General features: G+C 40.2%; 1 protein-coding gene across 1 annotated transcript; it reads left to right on the forward strand.

Annotated features, from left to right (window-relative positions):
- The first annotated feature begins 1,304 nt into the window (after positions 1-1,304).
- phldb3 (pleckstrin homology-like domain, family B, member 3) lies at positions 1,305-17,718 on the forward strand. The gene is made up of 15 exons (XM_082551434.1): positions 1,305-1,514; positions 2,213-2,368; positions 2,531-2,641; positions 2,953-3,090; positions 3,516-3,644; positions 5,442-5,615; positions 7,968-8,075; positions 10,740-10,841; positions 11,043-11,130; positions 11,666-11,843; positions 13,003-13,084; positions 13,455-13,604; positions 14,248-14,458; positions 14,727-14,812; positions 17,033-17,718. Exons 1-15 carry the CDS (start codon positions 1,317-1,319, stop codon positions 17,165-17,167), a joined length of 2,046 nt encoding a protein of 681 aa, XP_082407560.1. The 5' UTR covers positions 1,305-1,316; the 3' UTR covers positions 17,168-17,718.
- Positions 17,719-17,925: the final 207 nt, after the last annotated feature.

A 17,925-nucleotide genomic window follows, 5' to 3' on the forward strand; every position in this document is an offset into this window, starting at 1 on the left:
GGGTTGCCGATCAATGTTTCTACTATCGATGCGTAGCCCCTGTTGGGCCACCCAGTGATCTCACATTACTTCATCCAGCTATACTAATCGTCAACAACAGGTGTGTTCGGGGAACCGGAATAGCGAGCTCAGAGTTAGCGCGATGATTTGGTCTTGGATGTTTCATTTGATCTTGGATGCGACGTACGAAGCACAGGGCCCAGGTCTTGAATGAGGTGTTGTGCAAGACTCATTATGGTGATAGGTGCTTGTAGGTATTCTAGGCTGATACGTATGTTTAAAGCAACAATTTGAACAAAATCTAAAACTAATATGTTTTTAAATTATTATTATATTTCTGTTATTTAATACTGTACCATTTCAGGAAATGTTTAAAATAACTTAAGTGTGTTAAATTGTTTTAGCTCTTCACAACAGCTAATTGTCAGCCACTGACACCAGCATATTCCGCCTGATTTGATTACAGACCAGTGTCAGCCAAAAAAGATATGTCGGTGGATCTTTGGGTGTTTGTAATACTCTTGCCCACCCTTGTCCTGGGGTTATCAGGACATAGTTATCCTGTCCTGACAAATGCTGAATCACTATCTTAATAGATGACTTCATTAGTGAATAAACTGTTTAATTATTCAATATTGTTACATAAAATTAATTAGAAATGTTTGTGTAATCAAGCATATGCACATAATATTACAAAAATATTAATATTAATTAACTTTCAATCTATGTCAAAGTTTTGTTACTTTGCTTAGTTGTCTGGACCTCCTTTCATTGGGCTGCTGGTTCTTGGTGTTTTTATTTGTTTGTTTTTCTGTTTTCATGTAAAATGTATGTTGTTATTATTATTTTTTAATAGCTTCTGTCTCGTGGGAGCCTATATATCAGTGTCATACTGTAAACTGTGACTGCACAGGAAAAATAACACACGTCACAGACCATTAATAGTCCTCAGTCACATTTCTCCTTTAGGTACCAGACGTGGTAAAATATCACTCCTGAAACGGAAAGTGCAGTTTCAGCTTGTTTTAGGGAAATACCCTGTATACATACCCCATCAAAAGATAACGCTCACATTTATTTGTGTTTCCTCCACAGACCACTCTACATTCTTAAAAAGGTAGATGAGTCACAGTGATCCAGTCTTTATTTTAAAGGTGCAAATTCTACTCTTTCACTGTCAAGACGTAACATGTTTGTTGTATGAACATTATTGTAATCTATAGCCACATGTAGGACACATCAGCTTTTTTTCCATCCATTATATCACTAGAAATGAGATGTGCCACCCCCTTGCTGTTCTCTGCTGCTCTCTGTCCATGCCTTTTCATCCCTCCCCAGTGCCCCCCCCCCCTCTCTGGATGTCAGTGTGCCAGTGGTTGTTTGGAAGCTCTCGCTCATATCTTGGCTTAAATTTATCTCTACTTTTGCTCAGCGTGCATTCCCTGCAACCTAATAAGGTCTGCATGGAGGGAAAGGAAGAGGGCACAGAGGGCGAGAGAAGATGGTGGGAAAAGGTTGGACAATAGTAATCAAAAGTATTTTCCCACAAATTTGTTTTGGCCTGTGCACACATGGGTGTTTCTGCTAGGGTTTGTTTGTGCGTGTGTGTAGAGAGAGAGAGACCACAAAGATGAGGGTGAAAGCACAAAACATAATGAAGAGATTAGGATATTGTAGGCTGACATGTTCCTAAGCTCTTTGATGTAGCACATCATATGCTCTGTACGTAACAATATTTTCTTCAGTAAATCCACATGAATGTGACAGAGAAGATAAAGTACAATATAACAGTACATCAAAGCCTTTTCTGATCTTGCTCCTTTCAAATTGTCATTGATGACCATTGAAGCTACAGCAGAACATACTGTTGTTTATCACGCTTGTGTCTACACACGCTGATAGTCCTTCGCTAAGAGAGAGATCCTGAAACCCAACCACAAACCACCACGCATATAGGATATTAACTCCGCTCTTTCACTTCCACTCTTCAAAGCAAGGTGTTTTCACAGACTGTTTTCTGGAAGCTGGAGGGGATTTCTCTGCTTATGCTGCTTTATTCAACCATCCTATCCCCTCAGCAAACTGTCACCTGATCCCTCACACACCTTCAGCCATGCAGCATATTAGATTACTACAATACTCACTAAAGTCAACCAGACACCCCTCCAACCCCACACTCTCCAGCTCTCATTTACTCCCTCCTCTGTTTCAGACTATAGAAATGCCCCAACACAATATGGAAAACTCCAGGAGTCAGTGGCAGCAGGGTCCGCGGCCTCCGTGGATCACCAGAATGACTGAAGGTCAGAGTCCCGCCTCCTCAGGGGCAGAGTCTGACACAGAAAGTAGCAGCGCAGAGAACGAGAAGGTGAGGGAGAGGAAGCTGTCTATGGTGGTGATGTAGTCATTTGTTAGACCTTTTAATTCTGGTTAAAACAATGAATCATCATTGCTGGTCTGAGCCCTTCCCAGCCTAACAGCCTGCATGTGGTCACTCTGTCTGCTCATTCTTTTTCCTGCTTTCTGTCAGACCTTCATTAAAAAGTTGGAGGTGGGTTCACTGAGGGTCCTGCCATCACCCTCCGTGCTCCAACAGCGAATCACAGAGATCGAACAGCAGAAGGAAGAGCTAAACATTGAGGTGAGCATGTCACATGATCTGGACAAAAACGTTATGTCACCGTGCAAAAAAAACTGCTGGATAAAGTCGCTGAAGAGCTGATAGGGTTAACATGTTATTCCAGTTATTTGATTGAGAAAATTGACTTGGAATTATCAGATCAATTGCGAAACTTGTAAAAGTGGTTTTGATGTTTCTGCTGATGCATGCACATTGAAATTGCAGCGCCGTTTCCAAACTCCACTACAGTCACGATAAAGGAATGCTTAACTCTGACTTGCATAAGGTCAGGTCAGTATGATTCACCTCGGTCGCGTCTTCTACCCTCTTAGCTGCAGCTGGAGATTGCTTTGCTACAAGGAGAGCTGCAGACAGAGAAGGACCGGCTGCACAAACACACGCAGAAGCTGAAGGATCTACAGGAGGAGGCCGGGCAAAGAGAGAAGCACAAACACACAGACAGACAAAAGGTAAAAGATACATGTGATATTATCTAATACAGTTTTAGTATTTTTTTTTCTTTTTAAATACTTAAAACTTGGCAGATGTTATGGGTTTTTTTTTTTAACCCCTAACCTCCAATGCCACACCTTCATATTTCAAGCCCTCCTAGACTTCGAGTGTCTTAGTGTAGGACTTACACCCCCAGAAGAAACTGGCATGTAGGCTCAGTAATGTGCAGCTAAAGTCAACACAAGATCGTGTCAGTGATAAGTCAGCTCCCATGCATTAACCGTTAGATGTCAAACATGTGACATGTTTTCAAGATAAATATATCCAGCCCTCATTGTAAACAAAGGTTAATAGACCTGTTGCTCTTGTTTCTTTTCAGGCAGAGTTTTTGTTTTGCATTTCAGTTTTTTGCTCGCTCTTTTCTAACTCTCTGTAAATGCAGGAACGAGAGAATCTGGAAGAGGAGCGACGCAGGGTGGAGGAGCTGAAGAGTAGGTGCAAAGAAAAAGAGAAACTGATCCCAAGTCAGCCAGAAAGTCAGCGAGAACAGCTAATGCTGCAGCTACAGAAGGCGAGTAGGACATTTTCAGCATGGGTGGAGGATGACAGTTACAGTTAGTCATTTGGGTGATCCACAGTGTTCTTTTTTTTTTTTTTTCTTTCTTCAATCAAAACATCTGCAAAACCAACAGAGCCAGCATCATTGTCATTTCATCTACAATGATGATTCTTCAAAATATGTTAAACACAAACACAAAACTGACCAGCGGGCTTTAGCCAGATAAGATTCCTTGAAGTTGTGGTAATCAAACGTCTGTTTCCTACTTTAGGGTGTGGGCTGTAAATCATTTTTAAAAACTGTATGCTCAAGATTTCCAGTACCACCCAAAAACACATCTGGGTCTTTTCTGTTTTCTGTTTTTAAACATCTAATCCTGCCTTTTTTTAAATATAGAGAGACACAAAAACATCCCAATGGTTGTGTCTCGATGGCAGTTATCTAGATAAAACATAACTGCAGCTAATGCTTGGTGTGCTGTTTTGATATATCACAGTGTCTCAGATACAAGGTGTGTTGACAGCGCTGAGTCTTGCACATAATATTGTCTTGAATACAGTGAGTGATTGTTCAGTACCTGTTCAACCTGAAGTGCTAATGTTTAGCCACACCTAAACAAAACACAGGATGTGTGTTTTGCCTGTGAATGTAACAGAACAAGATGAGAAACCTTTTTGTTTAAATCGCATTGTTTAATGACAGGTTTAGTGTTGTCCGGTAGCTGGTTCCTTTCTGTGGTAACTTGTCGGATTTATTTGGAAAGGGCTTCTAGAAAGCAGGTTTTTCACAAGTTGCTTCACAGAAAAAAAGCTGCATACATGCACACAAACAGGACCTAAGTACGTGTTGCACAGCACTAAGAGAGCAGGCATTCCAGTGAGGCCGTTGAGTGTTTCAATAGGCAGTGAAGCATTGAATTTTGTGCTTATACTGGAAGTGTGCCTCCGGTTGCCAAACCTTGAGAATAATGAAGCTCTTAAGTTCACTTAACTTTTTGTCCACATAAGTACGTACTCAAGTCTTTTGATTGTACACTAAAAAGTTTGAGTCACAACAAGATGTTTGAGAAGTATTGTGAGATCATGATAATAAAGAAATACAAATAACCTGGAGATTATAAATAAGCTAATTTGGCATTTGTGAGTAGCAGCATTGTGCCAGCAATTGTCAGTTTGATATTACTAGCTGTGTAATAAAAGGTGTTAAACTACTTCTCAAAGGAAGTGTAGCATTGTCGATTGATTTCTCTCTAGTAAACTCTTTTGTCATGTAAAGTGACGATGGAACGAGGCTTGCCAAACTTTAAAAAGTTCTGCACAAAGTTAAAAATATCTCTGTAAGAGCATGAATCAACCTTTAAAGGTGACCATACTCATACATGGATCTGCACTAAAAAAATCCAGTAAAGAGTTCACTCTTATTTATGTTATTATTATTATTATTATAATCTTGATTGGTGTATTAAATAAGGGTGCTAACAGTGCTAACATCTGGATGTGTGGGGGGTTATTGTTTTAAGCATATAAGTAGAAAAACCAGTGACTGGACTGCATAAAACAGAACGATGGAATGTTTCCATCAATCAACCAGTCAATTCATTCAGTAGTTATTGTTGTACTAGAGTGCCAAAGGCATTGTTTTGTATCTTCCCTCCATCCATTCACTTTTGATTTTCCCACATAAATTTCTTGGGGATGTTACATTCATAAACCTTCTCTTAGGCTCCAGAACAAGACACATTTTAGCAAGCAGTTCACAATAAAAAAGCACCTTTATTTACACAATATTTTTTTTTTGTCTTCATTGCAGGAGGAGGCGGCGATGGAGGCATCAGTTCGGGCCTTTGAGGATTGGGAGTTTAATTTTCTGGAGCGAGAGACCGGCATTGTTGAAGAGGATGAGAGCAAATGCAAGGAGAGAGAGAGTGAAGGAGAGCTTGAAAAGGAAATCTCATGCCAGAAGCTTTTGGTCAACGTTGCACAGGTAAACAGCGCGTCTTTGAGATAGTTTTTGAGACAGTTACACAGCTGCTCCTTGAAGTGTTATCAGGGTCACATGCTTTTTTTTCAGTGTTTACTCTCACATAAATTCCGCATCAGTGCAGACATGTGATGTCATACTTGTGCATACAATAAGTGGATGAAATGATAGGAACAGCTAACACTTGAATATATACCAGTACAACAGTTTTCCAAAAGATCTATAGAAACAGGACCCAGTTCTTTTTGATCACAGTCTGGACAGTCTCCATGCTTCTTTTAGAGACACATAAAGATTGTGGGTTTTTTTTTCTAAAATGTGTTGCACCATGCTCCTAGCTTTTGCTGAAATCTGTTTTCCTCTTTTTGAGAGTTAAAATGAGGAGAAGACCGACCAGAAAGTGAACAGAAGAACCACAAACCTCCAACAATAATCACAGAGTTGTTGGCATCAAACAACAAAGTGATAAATCTGACTCGGATAGCATTTCAGGGCTGTTGCACTTTAAAAGTGAAATTAATCACATTAATCACCACATTAGATGGGTTGTTCTGCTTAAAGAAGATGAGGAGATATGGAAAAAGAAGGGTTGCACAATCCTGACTGAAAGATAATATTGTCGACTAAAAATGCTTGAAATCATGCTTATTTGTGAGGGTATTTTTTAAGAGATTAGCTATTCTGCCCTTGAGCAACATTAAACCAACAAAACTCTTCAGATCAGGATTCCCATGGCAGTTTCAAAAGATCTGTAACATGTTGGCACTTGAATTTAAATTCAATTGTTCAACTGACACGTTGGGTGTGCATACTCTTATTTATGGACTGGGGTGACCGTGGCTCAGGGGGATGGGAAGCGTATCTGTAACCGGAAGGTCACCTGTTTGATCCCTGGGCTCTCTGTCCTGGTCGTTGTGTTCTTGGGCAAGACACTTTACTTACCGCCTACTGGTGTTGGCCAGAGAGGCCGATGGCGCGATATGGCAGCCTCGCTTCTGTCAGTCTGCCCCAGGGCAGCTGTGGCTACAACTGTAGCTGCCTCCACCAGTGTGTGTATGTGAGAGTGAATGAATAGTGGAATTGTAAAGCGCTTTGGGTGCCTTGGAAAGCGCTATATAAATGCAATCCATTATTATTTTTTTAATTTCTAATTCAGTAACTGAACTTTGGAAACCAGCAGTCTGTATGTGGACTTCACCTTAATTCAGGGGTGGGCAATTCCAGGCCTCGAGGGCCGGTGTCCTGCAGGTTTTAGAATCACATGATTAGTTCGTTACCAGGCCTCTGGAGAACTTCAGGACATGTCGAGGAGCTAATTTAGCCATTTAAATCAGCTGTGTTGGTTCAAGGACACATCTAAAACCTGCAGGGACACCGGCCCTCGAGGCCTGGAGTTGCCCACCCCTGCCTTAATTCCTAGTGCAATTTTTTTTCTGTGTTGTCAGGTCATTTTTCTATCATGGTTGGGTGCTGCTTATTCTGAGCTAAATGTTCAGACCCCAGTAATGATCTCATGCTGATTTTAGCAGGCAGCATGTGCTTCGTAATATAACCTGATGATGACACTAACTGAAAACTCATCCTGACTAGCCAAACTGTGTGCCAGAGTGGAGTTAACGTGATTAACGATCTTATGCCTCATTTAGAAGTCTTCTATACTCTGAATAGTCTCTCTCTCACAGATTATGTCCAATATTTTTTTTATAAAAGGAAAGAAATGCACCAATTACACAGAATGACACAAAAACAACATTGCTGACATTCTAAGTCAGAGGATCTTGACTTACATTTCAATGCTGGCTGTTCCAAAAAGCTGTTCTTCCTTCCAACATTTACAATTCCATAAACATAGATGATGAAAATAATGTTCAGTTGTTTCTCAATTAGCTTCAGAATGTAGGAGGAGGAGCGCAGCCCCGGAGATGAAGGCTGGGATTGTGTGAGAGGGATGCTAGTTGACTCAGCTGCACTGTGGCCTCGATGCACATGACATCTCTCACTCTTACTGCCCTAAAGTGGTGATTTTATATCAGCCATATATTCATTGAAGTTGCTTCTCCAGTCCTGCTCTCCTGTGTCAGTCTTGTGCCTCTCATTAACTTGCAAAATGGCCATTTGATTTGCATTGTGTCTCGGCTGAAGAGATGGACTCAGCTTAGTGACCTGTATTTACTCACAGCGACATACGCACTGTCACATCGGGGGATATTTACTCAATATTACATCACAGCATAATGAAAAGATAAGGTAAACTCAGAACAGCTACATGAATCAGCTACAGCACGTGATATTATCTCGGAGGACAGGAAGCCATATCCAGTCCGCACTGATGGGAATGATTGTCTGAATTTTCAGGAGCAAGTCCAACGGTTAGAGAGACAGCTGCGGGACATGGAAAAGGAGAAAGAGAGAGAGATGAATGCCTTGAGGAAAGAGAAGAGGGAGCTCATACACACCCAAATGGTATGTGGGATTTGTCATACTGTGGGTTTTACTAACTTTTGGTCTTTATTTAACTGGTGTAGTTTCTATTGCGATGGCCACATTTGTTAGTTCTGTTACTTTTCTGTTTTACCAATCTGTTTATTTCTTTTTTGTGTTGTCTGTTCTTGATGTTTCATATGCTGGAAGCAGTATTTGATTATTTGGTTAAGGCACAGCAGGCAGCTAGCTCCTCCTAATGACGGTGGCTGTATTTGAATTTTTTACATTTGACATCGTCATGCCTCTAATTCTTGGTGGCATAGATTCCACAACGTGCTTGAAACACCCCATATAGAGATGGCATCATCATACAGCTACAGCAGATTTTACACTATTACAGTACCAGCAGCCTGAGCCACTGATACAATGCAGGATGGATCCATGCTTTCATGTTATTTACACCAAATTTTGATCCCACCATCCCACAATCTCAGCAGAAATCAAGACCCAGCAGGCCAGCAACAGTTTTCTAATTTTCTGAAATTTTCTAACTAAGAATCTTATGATGAGTGTTTGTTATACAAAGTATAGTGAACGAGGTAAACCGGGAAGTGAGTTCAGATATGAGTTAAATGGTTTTTTAAGCAGCACAGAATCTGTCTGCAGATTTCAGTTCATAGTGACAAACCTGCAGAGGGCTATCATATGACCCTACAGATCCCCTCATTGCTTTAATATCTTTCAACTGCTGCAAATGAACAGGTTATTCATTCTAACGCACTTGTCTACATAAAGCCAATAAGCATTATCTGTCTGAAAAGGTCTAAAAATAACTTTAAAACCTGTTCGGGGGGGAAGCCCTGAGCTGGTGTCCCACTACTACTACTGAATTTGTATAACATTTGTATAGGTTACCACATTGGCATTCACTTGACTTGTATGGATGGTGGGCCAACTGCCAAACCTCCCAGACTTGTTAAAGGGTAGAAATTCAAACCCACATCTACTCCTGACAGTTTCTACAAATTCACCTTAACAGTTGGGCTTCCACCTCGTACAGACAAAGCCTACACTTTTCAGGCAGTTTTTGGTTCACTTGCACCATTCTCATCAGCCTTATTTCAAGCCCCAGCAGGCACTAAATAAAGCCTAGGCAAACTGTGGATTAACTGCTTAGAACCAAGCAGCAGAGAAAGTTGGTGGCTAGTTAATGATTGAAGTAGAGCATTTAACAGGTTAAAGAAAACATATTAACACCGTGAGGCAATAAAGAGAAAAACAAAGTTACACGAGAGTCAATATTATTGTACAGAGAAGATTGACTCCAGATAAATGCTGCTGTTGCAGTAGCATAAACCTATATATTAAGTTAGGTATTAAAAACCTGAAACAAATTAACCAACCTCTATTACTGGTTACAGTTCCTTAAGTGCATAAATATGTTTTTATTCAATCTGAGCACAACTTAACAAAGATCAAAAGAGTTGCACTGCTAGCAAAACTAAAGCTGGATCCAAATCTCTAAATCACTTGTGAGTAGTGAAAGATTTCCGAAAGTCTAACATGTGTCCATGACCCGTTTCTTTCTTTTCAGTTCAGTTTCGTGAAACATCTATCCAGCTCTGAGTATAGTCCACGCTGTCATGTGTTATGTGTTTTCATTGTCAGTCAGTGGCTTCCATTTAATCGGAGTTATGATTGCACCAGTAAAAAAAAAAAAAAAAAAAAAAAGAGCAGGAGCCAAGATCTGGATGAGTAAAAGGGAAAATGAGACAAGCAGAGGGAGGAGGCGAGAGTGAGCGAGGAAGGGAGAGAGAAAGAGAGAGAGCAAGAGAGAGCGAGATTAACTCAGACTAAAAGGAGGGAGGGAAAGGGGTAGAGAGGGAGGAGTAAGCAACGTGAGGGATGGTGCTGCAGTTGTGAATGTGTGGATGTCTGAGAGAGAGAGAAGGCAAGCTGGGAGAAGTTTCACATCCTTGCAGCGATTGGTAAGTAAAATGACTGCACTCGAGTTGATTTGTGTGACTGAGGGTCTTTAAAATAGCGTCCGTCATGAAACTGGATTAATGTGAAGTTCATCAGCTGTTGTAAATAAGAGAGGGGACTGAAAAAGGGAGGGCAGAAGGGAGTGGCAGTACAGAGGAGGAGAGAGGGAGAAGCAGTGTCAGACAACATGGCCAAGTGTGTATGACTTTAATATGACTGCATGCAGGATGTGGTTTGCTTGTCACAGATGTGTTGGGAATTTTAGTGCTCTGAGCTGTTTGTGTATTTGTATATTTATTTGTGAAAACAGTTGGATTGTATTGTGTCAAGAAAGCTTTTGAATATTTATCAAATCCCTTAGAAAACAACACTGATGTATGTGCAGCAGATGTTTAACAGCCACACTTCTGCTGCCAGCATGTGCTGTTGTGCTGAGTAGTGAAAGAGGCGGACAAGGGTTAAACAGTGGACTGCATGTAGTGACTGAATTGCTCATGTGTTTGTGAGTCAAGCAGGGAGAGGGAGGGATAGAGGGGAAGATAGTGGAGCTGTGATAATTTTTTAACTCATTACAATCCCTCCTGGAAGTTTTAATTCTCAGGCAGATGTGGTATGTTGCGAATGTGTTTTGCTTTACGGTTACAGTTGGTGAAAATGAACAGTGTTGATCACAGATGCTTTACTGAGGTTTGGAATTTAAACCTGGCTTTCAAACAGGTTCGCAAAGACAAGAAGCCGCTCACCGACTGGTCTGACATCACCAGCTCAGCTCCCTGCATGATGTCTCTTTCTCCTCTGACGGTTCACAAGCCTCCGCAGGTATGCAGCTTGTCACACAGGTTTGGTTTTTTGTTTCTGCAACAGTTAATGTCATCATTTGGTCTAATGTCATAATTGACATTTGTGCTTTAATTCAATTACTGATTTCCAAAACATGTGCTGATAGCTAACAGAAAGATCTGAGATGACAGTGTCTGTGTTTTGAATGTACTTTAAGCACACTGTCTTTTTATTTTTTAGGATCCAAGCAAAGAAGGTGTCAGTCTGCCCAGGAGACGAAGCTCGCATCGCAATAACAGACTAAACGACAGGCCGGTGTCAGCACAAGGTGAGTCCAATTTTTCTACCTCACTTTGTCCTCCTGATTGCTCAGGCTGAGATGTTTGTGATATAGAACAATAAACATGTTCTCTCTGCACCCTTGTGCTCATTTTGTCTGGTCTGTTTGCTCAGTTCCCTCCCTTTTAGTCAAATCAAAGGCGTGTCAGTAGAGTTGGCAGGTCGTTATTACATTGGTTTTGCCTGTGCGGACCAGATGAGCCTGAGAATCATCCATATACTTAAGCCTTAAATCTCCCCAGTAGTATCTGTTTTTCACATGCCCATCTATCTGTCATTAAATAGTAGCCGGATCTTCAGGGTCATGTCACGTCTTGTCAGGAGTTTGCTCTTCTTCTTAATCCTCTAAGTCTCTTCCTGAAAATCATATCTGACTCTTCTTGTATGTAAAATATAAAATGAGTGAGTTAACATTTTGATACCACATGACAGATTTCTCTCATGCCGAATCTTATAAAAAGCTATTTATGCTGACCAATGCATGTTGTTCTCACATGTCTCTTTTTATTTCCTTCCACTTTCAGTGCTGGTAAGGATGCATCCTGACAGCCAGGCCCCAGAGGCTTTCACATCCCCTGTCCTGTCCCATAGACTGAGCAATGGGCACAGCAGTGGGCACGGCAATGGGGACAGACCTGGGGCCAGCAATGGTGGTGGAGTCCTAACTCCATGTAATAGTACAACAAGCTCTCGTGCTGCCAGGTCAGTGTCTTCACTTTTTAAAAAGCAAATGGGGTTCTTTAATGCATTTTTCAATGTTCATGTACTAGGTAATTATATTCACATGCAACCAGAATGGATTTTAATTGCTATTCTTTTGGCCCACTGAGTGGAGAAATGTAGCATGTGAAGGGTTTTTGCGCCATAATTCACATTTTTAATACAAAAAATATGTATATATAATTTGACACTATTAATTAGTGGGTCCTGGTTTGTGGTCATCAAGTATATTTTCAGACACACAAGGCACTATAACCACTTGGCATCAGGTTGCTCCATGACCACAGTTTCTGTTTGTTATGTCTTTACTATAGCAGATAAAACCATTTTTGATAAATTAGGATACTTTCAAACACATTGTGGCAGCAAAGTGCAACAAGAAACCCTCTTAATTAGGCCAAAATTGCACGAACACACAATATAAACCACGTTGGGTGTAAAATCAAAGTGGGAGCAACCACATTTTGCTATTAACTATTTTCCCACGGCTGTTGTTTTGTTTTCTATCCATATTAGATTCAGTAATTGGTTGAGCAGTTTTACTATATTGCATTATAAATTTTTCCAGTTGGAATAATGGTCAAAGGATGGATTTCAGATTGGGCCAAAATGACCAGATTATTTTATGTTTTTTGGCTTATTAACAAACGACGTTAGCAACACACGTTGTGAACTTGCATACAACAGCAGCAACAGTTGAAGGCGTACTTTGTTGTGTTACTGGAAGTAAACGGGTGTAGAGCTGTCTGTTAATGATAAAACATTTGCAAATGAACATGGGGCTTGCGCAGCAGGAGAAGATAAGGTTAGGTGTCGGTTGAGGTGATTGCACTGGTGTTACAAGTCTGTTCATTGAATAGTATTGGACATACTACATGATGGGTTTCAGGAATACTTCATGATGTAGCACATGTCATGATTTGGCCTTTTGCATTGTCGCATCCTGTTAAACACTAGCTCAATCTTTGCTGATGATAAGCTTGAGTCTGATTGATTATGCTTCATATGTCCATTTAATTCTACTGATAACTTGTTAAACAAATACAGCTAATTGGATTATTTTCTAAAGAATTTTTTTTTTCATTTAAACTAACTGTATAAAGCTTTTGTACTCAATTATATTATTACTTTTTTCTTACAGTCCATGCCTTTTGGATCTCATTGAGATTGAGAAGAAACTGAGGGAAGCCAAAGCAGAGAGAGAGAGGCTGCTCAGAGAGCGGGTGAGTCACCTGCTGTGGGAAACACTCGCTGACACCTCTAATCATCAGCGACACACTGAATTAGATACGCCTGTCTGATTACTGACACCCACTCAGCTCCAGGAAAGTAGACAGCAGATGTTTGGAGTTTTGTAATGCATGTTTGTAGCACTGGCAGTTGGAGAGACTAAAAAAATGTGCATGCATATGAGAGTTTCAGAGAATTTCAAAAAAGGAATGGGAGGATTTAGAGTGTAACTCTGATTTCAGTTTCCTTTATGCTTTTGCATGCTTACCTCGAGCTGGGTTAAACCAGTGTCGCTTCCGTCTTACTGTGTTACCTTGGAAATGGTTTGGATAATAATTTGTTTTGATGTGCGTGTGAACTCAGGAAGATCAGCAACGGTTGCTGTTGGAGGAGAGAAGACAAAGAGAGCTTAATTCTTCCAGAACAGAACCACCAGAACCAGAGACCCCACAAAGACCAGAGCCAGAACCTGAAGAGCAACAACGGGTCATCTCTTCCCCAAACGCCTCTGAGGTATGAATGAAATTCAAACTACAAGTTAGTGAAAAATATTTTGTTTTCCTTGTAAAACGATTAAACCTAATGCAACAGACACGCATATGTAGTCCTTTTAATCCATGTATTCTCGATGTTCTTGTCGAGACCTGATGCTGACATTACCCACAATACAAGGAGTTTCCACGAAACTCTAACGCGGGATTGTTAGATTAGTTTTGGGAATTGTTGCCTCACAGTAAGAGGTTAGAATCCACCAACTGGCTGCAGCCTTTCTGTGTGCAGTTTGCATGTTCTCCCCGTGTTTGCGTGTGTTCTCTCCGGGTACCCTGACTCCTTCCCTGATAAGGAGAAGCAGAAGCGAATGGATAAAATGTTTCTATGGGGGTACCAAAAGACAATGCAAGCTTTGACGCTTATGTCACCTGTTTTGTTGTTATTCTGTTTCATTTTTCATGATTTTATAACTAACTGACTTCCAGCATCTTTAACCAAGACATTCACATTTTTATCATCTCATCCTTGGGGTTTGGGGACCCAAAACAAGTGTAACCACTATAAACTCCAATAGGAACTGGTCAGTTTATCATGGTAAATTGACTGTTTGTTTTTTTTTTTGTTTGTTTTTTTCAAGCTTCTTTAAAGTCCATTTGTCTTCCAGCAGCGTAGCCTGCCCCTCTTCCTCTCTCCAAACTTTGACCTGAGGGCCCATGTGGAGTCTCTGGGTCATGGAGTGACTGGCTGCACGGAACTGCGGCTGACGTCTCGACGCTGTGCGGGCTTCCTGACCAAACGAGGGGGGAGGGTCAAAACCTGGAAGAAGAGATGGTTCCTGTTTGACATGGACCACAGACGACTAGCCTACTATACAGGTTAGACTGGTTGGAGAGGTGTGCTCGCTGACTCTGTGTTTGCCTCTTTGTTTGAATGAACCTTTCTCTGTCACGCTAGGAGGTGGTCAGACTTATTATAAGATTACATCACATCAAAGTTTTTATTCTAAACATTTTTTTAAATTTTTTTCTTACGTTTTATTGTGCTTTGAAGAAAGAACAAGGAATAATTTTTTTTTTTTTAATTCACATTGACTTAAATATTCAATATTAATGTTCTAAAATTCCTTTTTTGCCTTTGCTGCAGACTGTGATGAAAGGAAGCTAAAGGGAGTCATTTATTTCCAAGCAATAGAGGAAGTTTACTACGACCATCTACGAACAGGCACCTCTGTGAGTTCTCATATTTTACACAACTGGACTTTAAATAAATCTGTGAAGTTTTTCATGTGTTCCTGAGCACAGACCTTGGATCAGAAGGGCAACAGTTTGTAAATGTAGCTTAAACTGCACTGGACTCATTTTGTAGAGGTTCTAAAGTCATTTCTTGACATGTCATCCAGTCATAAATCCACCAAAACACTTTCAAAAAATATTTCTAGAATCTCTTTACAGAATGTTTTCAGGACCAATATTTATAATGATTATTAAATATATTACAATAGCGCAGAGAGGAAGTCCAATAAATATTTTCTTTCTCCTGAAACGTACAGTTAACACAAACAAAACAACTCAAGTAGAATTAAGATGACTATCACAGGTACACACATGTGCGTTTGAGTTTATTGTAGTATGTAAACCAGTTACAAAATTTGTTTTGCTACCTTATATTTCCAAATAGTTTTGTTTATATGATATGACCTGATACATGTACCATCATATTTGAATAGACTAGAAATCAAAGGTAGGTTGTTGGTAACATTAGTACTGCTTAGTAAGACTTTTATTTGGTGCTCACAGGCATCTTCTAAGAAAGTAATAGTGTCAACCCTCTTACTTACAGTGACCTTATTCACCATGTAGGAATAAATGAGGAAAAGAAAATCCTCAGGGAAATAGTTTGTGGTCAGAAGATCCTGTTCTTTTCTTAGTTGTGTGAAACAGGTGATTATCAGTCTGCACTTATACAACAAATAGAGGCTAAGTTAATGCTGCAAGACAGAAATGAGAAAGATGGTTAAAAAGTACAAACATTATTGTAACATTAATCTCTTATTACCAGACTTTTGTTCTGCTGGGCAGCGGTTTTACTCGGATATACACTACCAGTGAAAAGTTTGGACACACCTTCTCATTTAATGGTATCTATCTATACAGATAGAGAGATAGATCTAGCAAAGAAAAAAAATGATAAATAACTCTAAATATACCTTGCATTTTAGATTCTTGATAGAAGCCACTGTTTGCTTTGTTGACAGTGCTGAAAACCCTTGACCTTCTCTCATTGAGCTTCATGATCACCTGGAATGGTTTTCAGTTCACAGGTGTGCCTTGTCAGGGTTCATTTGTGGAATTTCTTGCCTTCTTAATAGGCTTGTGTTGTGCAGAAATTAGGTTGGTACACAGCTGACAGCCCTATTTGGTTCTTGCCATGATTCTAATAGTTGTCAATCAGCTAAGTAAAGGGAAACAACAGGAAGATAGGAAGACTAAGAGTCACCTCTGCTGCTGAGGATAAATTCATCTGAGTCACCAGCCTCAGAAATCGCAAGTTAATGAAAAGCAATGAGCACAAGATATTTTTTTGGACCAAGAAACACAAGGAATGGACATTAGACCAGTGAAAATCTGTGCTTTGGTCTGATGAGTCCAAATTTGAGATCTTTGGTTCCACCCGCTGTGTCTTTGTGCAACGCAGAAAAGCTGAACGGATGTTCTCTACATGCATGGTTCCCACCATGAAGCTTGGAGGAGGTGGTGTGATGGTGTGGGTATGTTTTGCTGGTGGCACTGTTGGGAATTTATTCAAAATTGAAGGCACACTGAAACGGCATGGCAACCACAGCGTCCTGCAGTGACATGCCATCACATCCAGTCTGCGTTTAGTTGGACCATCATTTATTTTTCATCAGAACAATGACCCCAAAAACACCTTTGGGCTGTGTAAAGACTATTTGACAAAGAAGGAGAGTGATGGAGTGCTGCGCCACATGGCCTGGTCTCCACAGTCACCTGATATAAAGCCAATCGAGATGGTTCAGAATGAGATGTACCACAGAGTGAAAGCAAAATGACCAACAAGTGCTCAGCATGTCTGGGAACTCCTTCAAGACTGTTGGAAAATCATTTCAGATGACTTATGAAGCTCATCGAGAGAATGCCAAACGTGTGCAAAGCAGCAATCAAAGCAAAGGGGGGCTGTTTTGGAGAATATATAATTCTTTTTTTGCTTGCTACATAATTCCACGTGTTCATTCATAGTTTTGATGCCTTCAGTGAGAATCTACAATGCAAATAGTCATGAAAATAAAGAAGAACGATTAAACTAGAAGGTGTGTCCAAAATGACTGGTATATCTTAACAAACAAAACAAAAAAAACATTACCACTAAGCAAAAAAAAGCTGCTTCTTCATCAGCTGATGACGGTTTCATTGTCTGTGCCTTCTTTTTAGTCACCACGGCCCAGTCTGACGTTCTGTGTGAAGACATATGACCGTCTGTTCTTTCTGGTGGCTTCCAGTGCAGTGTCCATGCGGATTTGGATGGATGTTATTGTCACAGCAACAGACGAGCATAGTCGTTATTAACTTTTGAATTTACAATCCTTGCTTCTAGGCAGGCAGCACAAGAGGGCTGTGTTTCCCTCTCTGCTGTCTAAGGTCTGATTTTGTTGAAGATCCACCTCAGGAGCTCATTCTATACCTGGACTCATGAATATGTGAATAAAGTGCACGAGATACAGATGTGGTTAAACTGAGTTGTGGAAACTGTTACTGACAGAGTGATTGATGGCGACAGAGGTTCACCAGCTGCAATCCACAAGCAGCTTCACTCAGCAGCTTGCACAATGGGTGTCTGTTACTGGGAGGTGTTAAGCTGAGTTTTACCTCCCTCTCCTGGTCACAATCCAGCATTACAAGAATGATGTACACTACGCAATAATACACTACAGCAGGTGGTGAACATAATAACAACTCCTGTGCAATACTATGCATTCCACTGTAACAGTCCAAAAATAAGTGCACTTAAATTAGACTGTCAGAGGCACGTCGAGGTTAAACACTGTGACCGTTTTGTGTTGTAATATGTTTTGGATTGCTTTATATTGTCAGATGTTCCCATTAAAATGTCCAAATTTCTCTCAGTTTTTATTGAAGATGCATTGTAAATGACATTTTTTAAATTATTTATTATTCAGAAATTTTTATGGGTTTGATTTTCATATAAATGAAGACATACACTGTTATGCACTATTAAAATTTTATTCATAAAAAAAAGTTTTATCTGCATTTATTCATAATAAACTTTTTATTGTAAGATGGTTGCAATAATAAATAATTCTGAC

This window comes from Aulonocara stuartgranti, assembly GCF_965226115.1.
Source record: "Aulonocara stuartgranti genome assembly, chromosome: 11".
In the NCBI taxonomy this organism is placed as follows: domain Eukaryota; kingdom Metazoa; phylum Chordata; class Actinopteri; order Cichliformes; family Cichlidae; genus Aulonocara; species Aulonocara stuartgranti.

Bases quoted from the DNA above. Each gene is read 5' to 3' on its own strand.
- phldb3 (XM_082551434.1), top strand. From the start codon at position 1,317: ATGCCTTTTCATCCCTCCCCAGTGCCCCCCCCCCCTCTCTGGATGTCA. The intron at 5,616-7,967 runs GTAAACAGCGCG...CTGAATTTTCAG, and splicing joins TTTTGGTCAACGTTGCACAG to GAGCAAGTCCAACGGTTAGA. The intron at 13,085-13,454 runs GTGAGTCACCTG...GTGTGAACTCAG, and splicing joins AGAGGCTGCTCAGAGAGCGG to GAAGATCAGCAACGGTTGCT.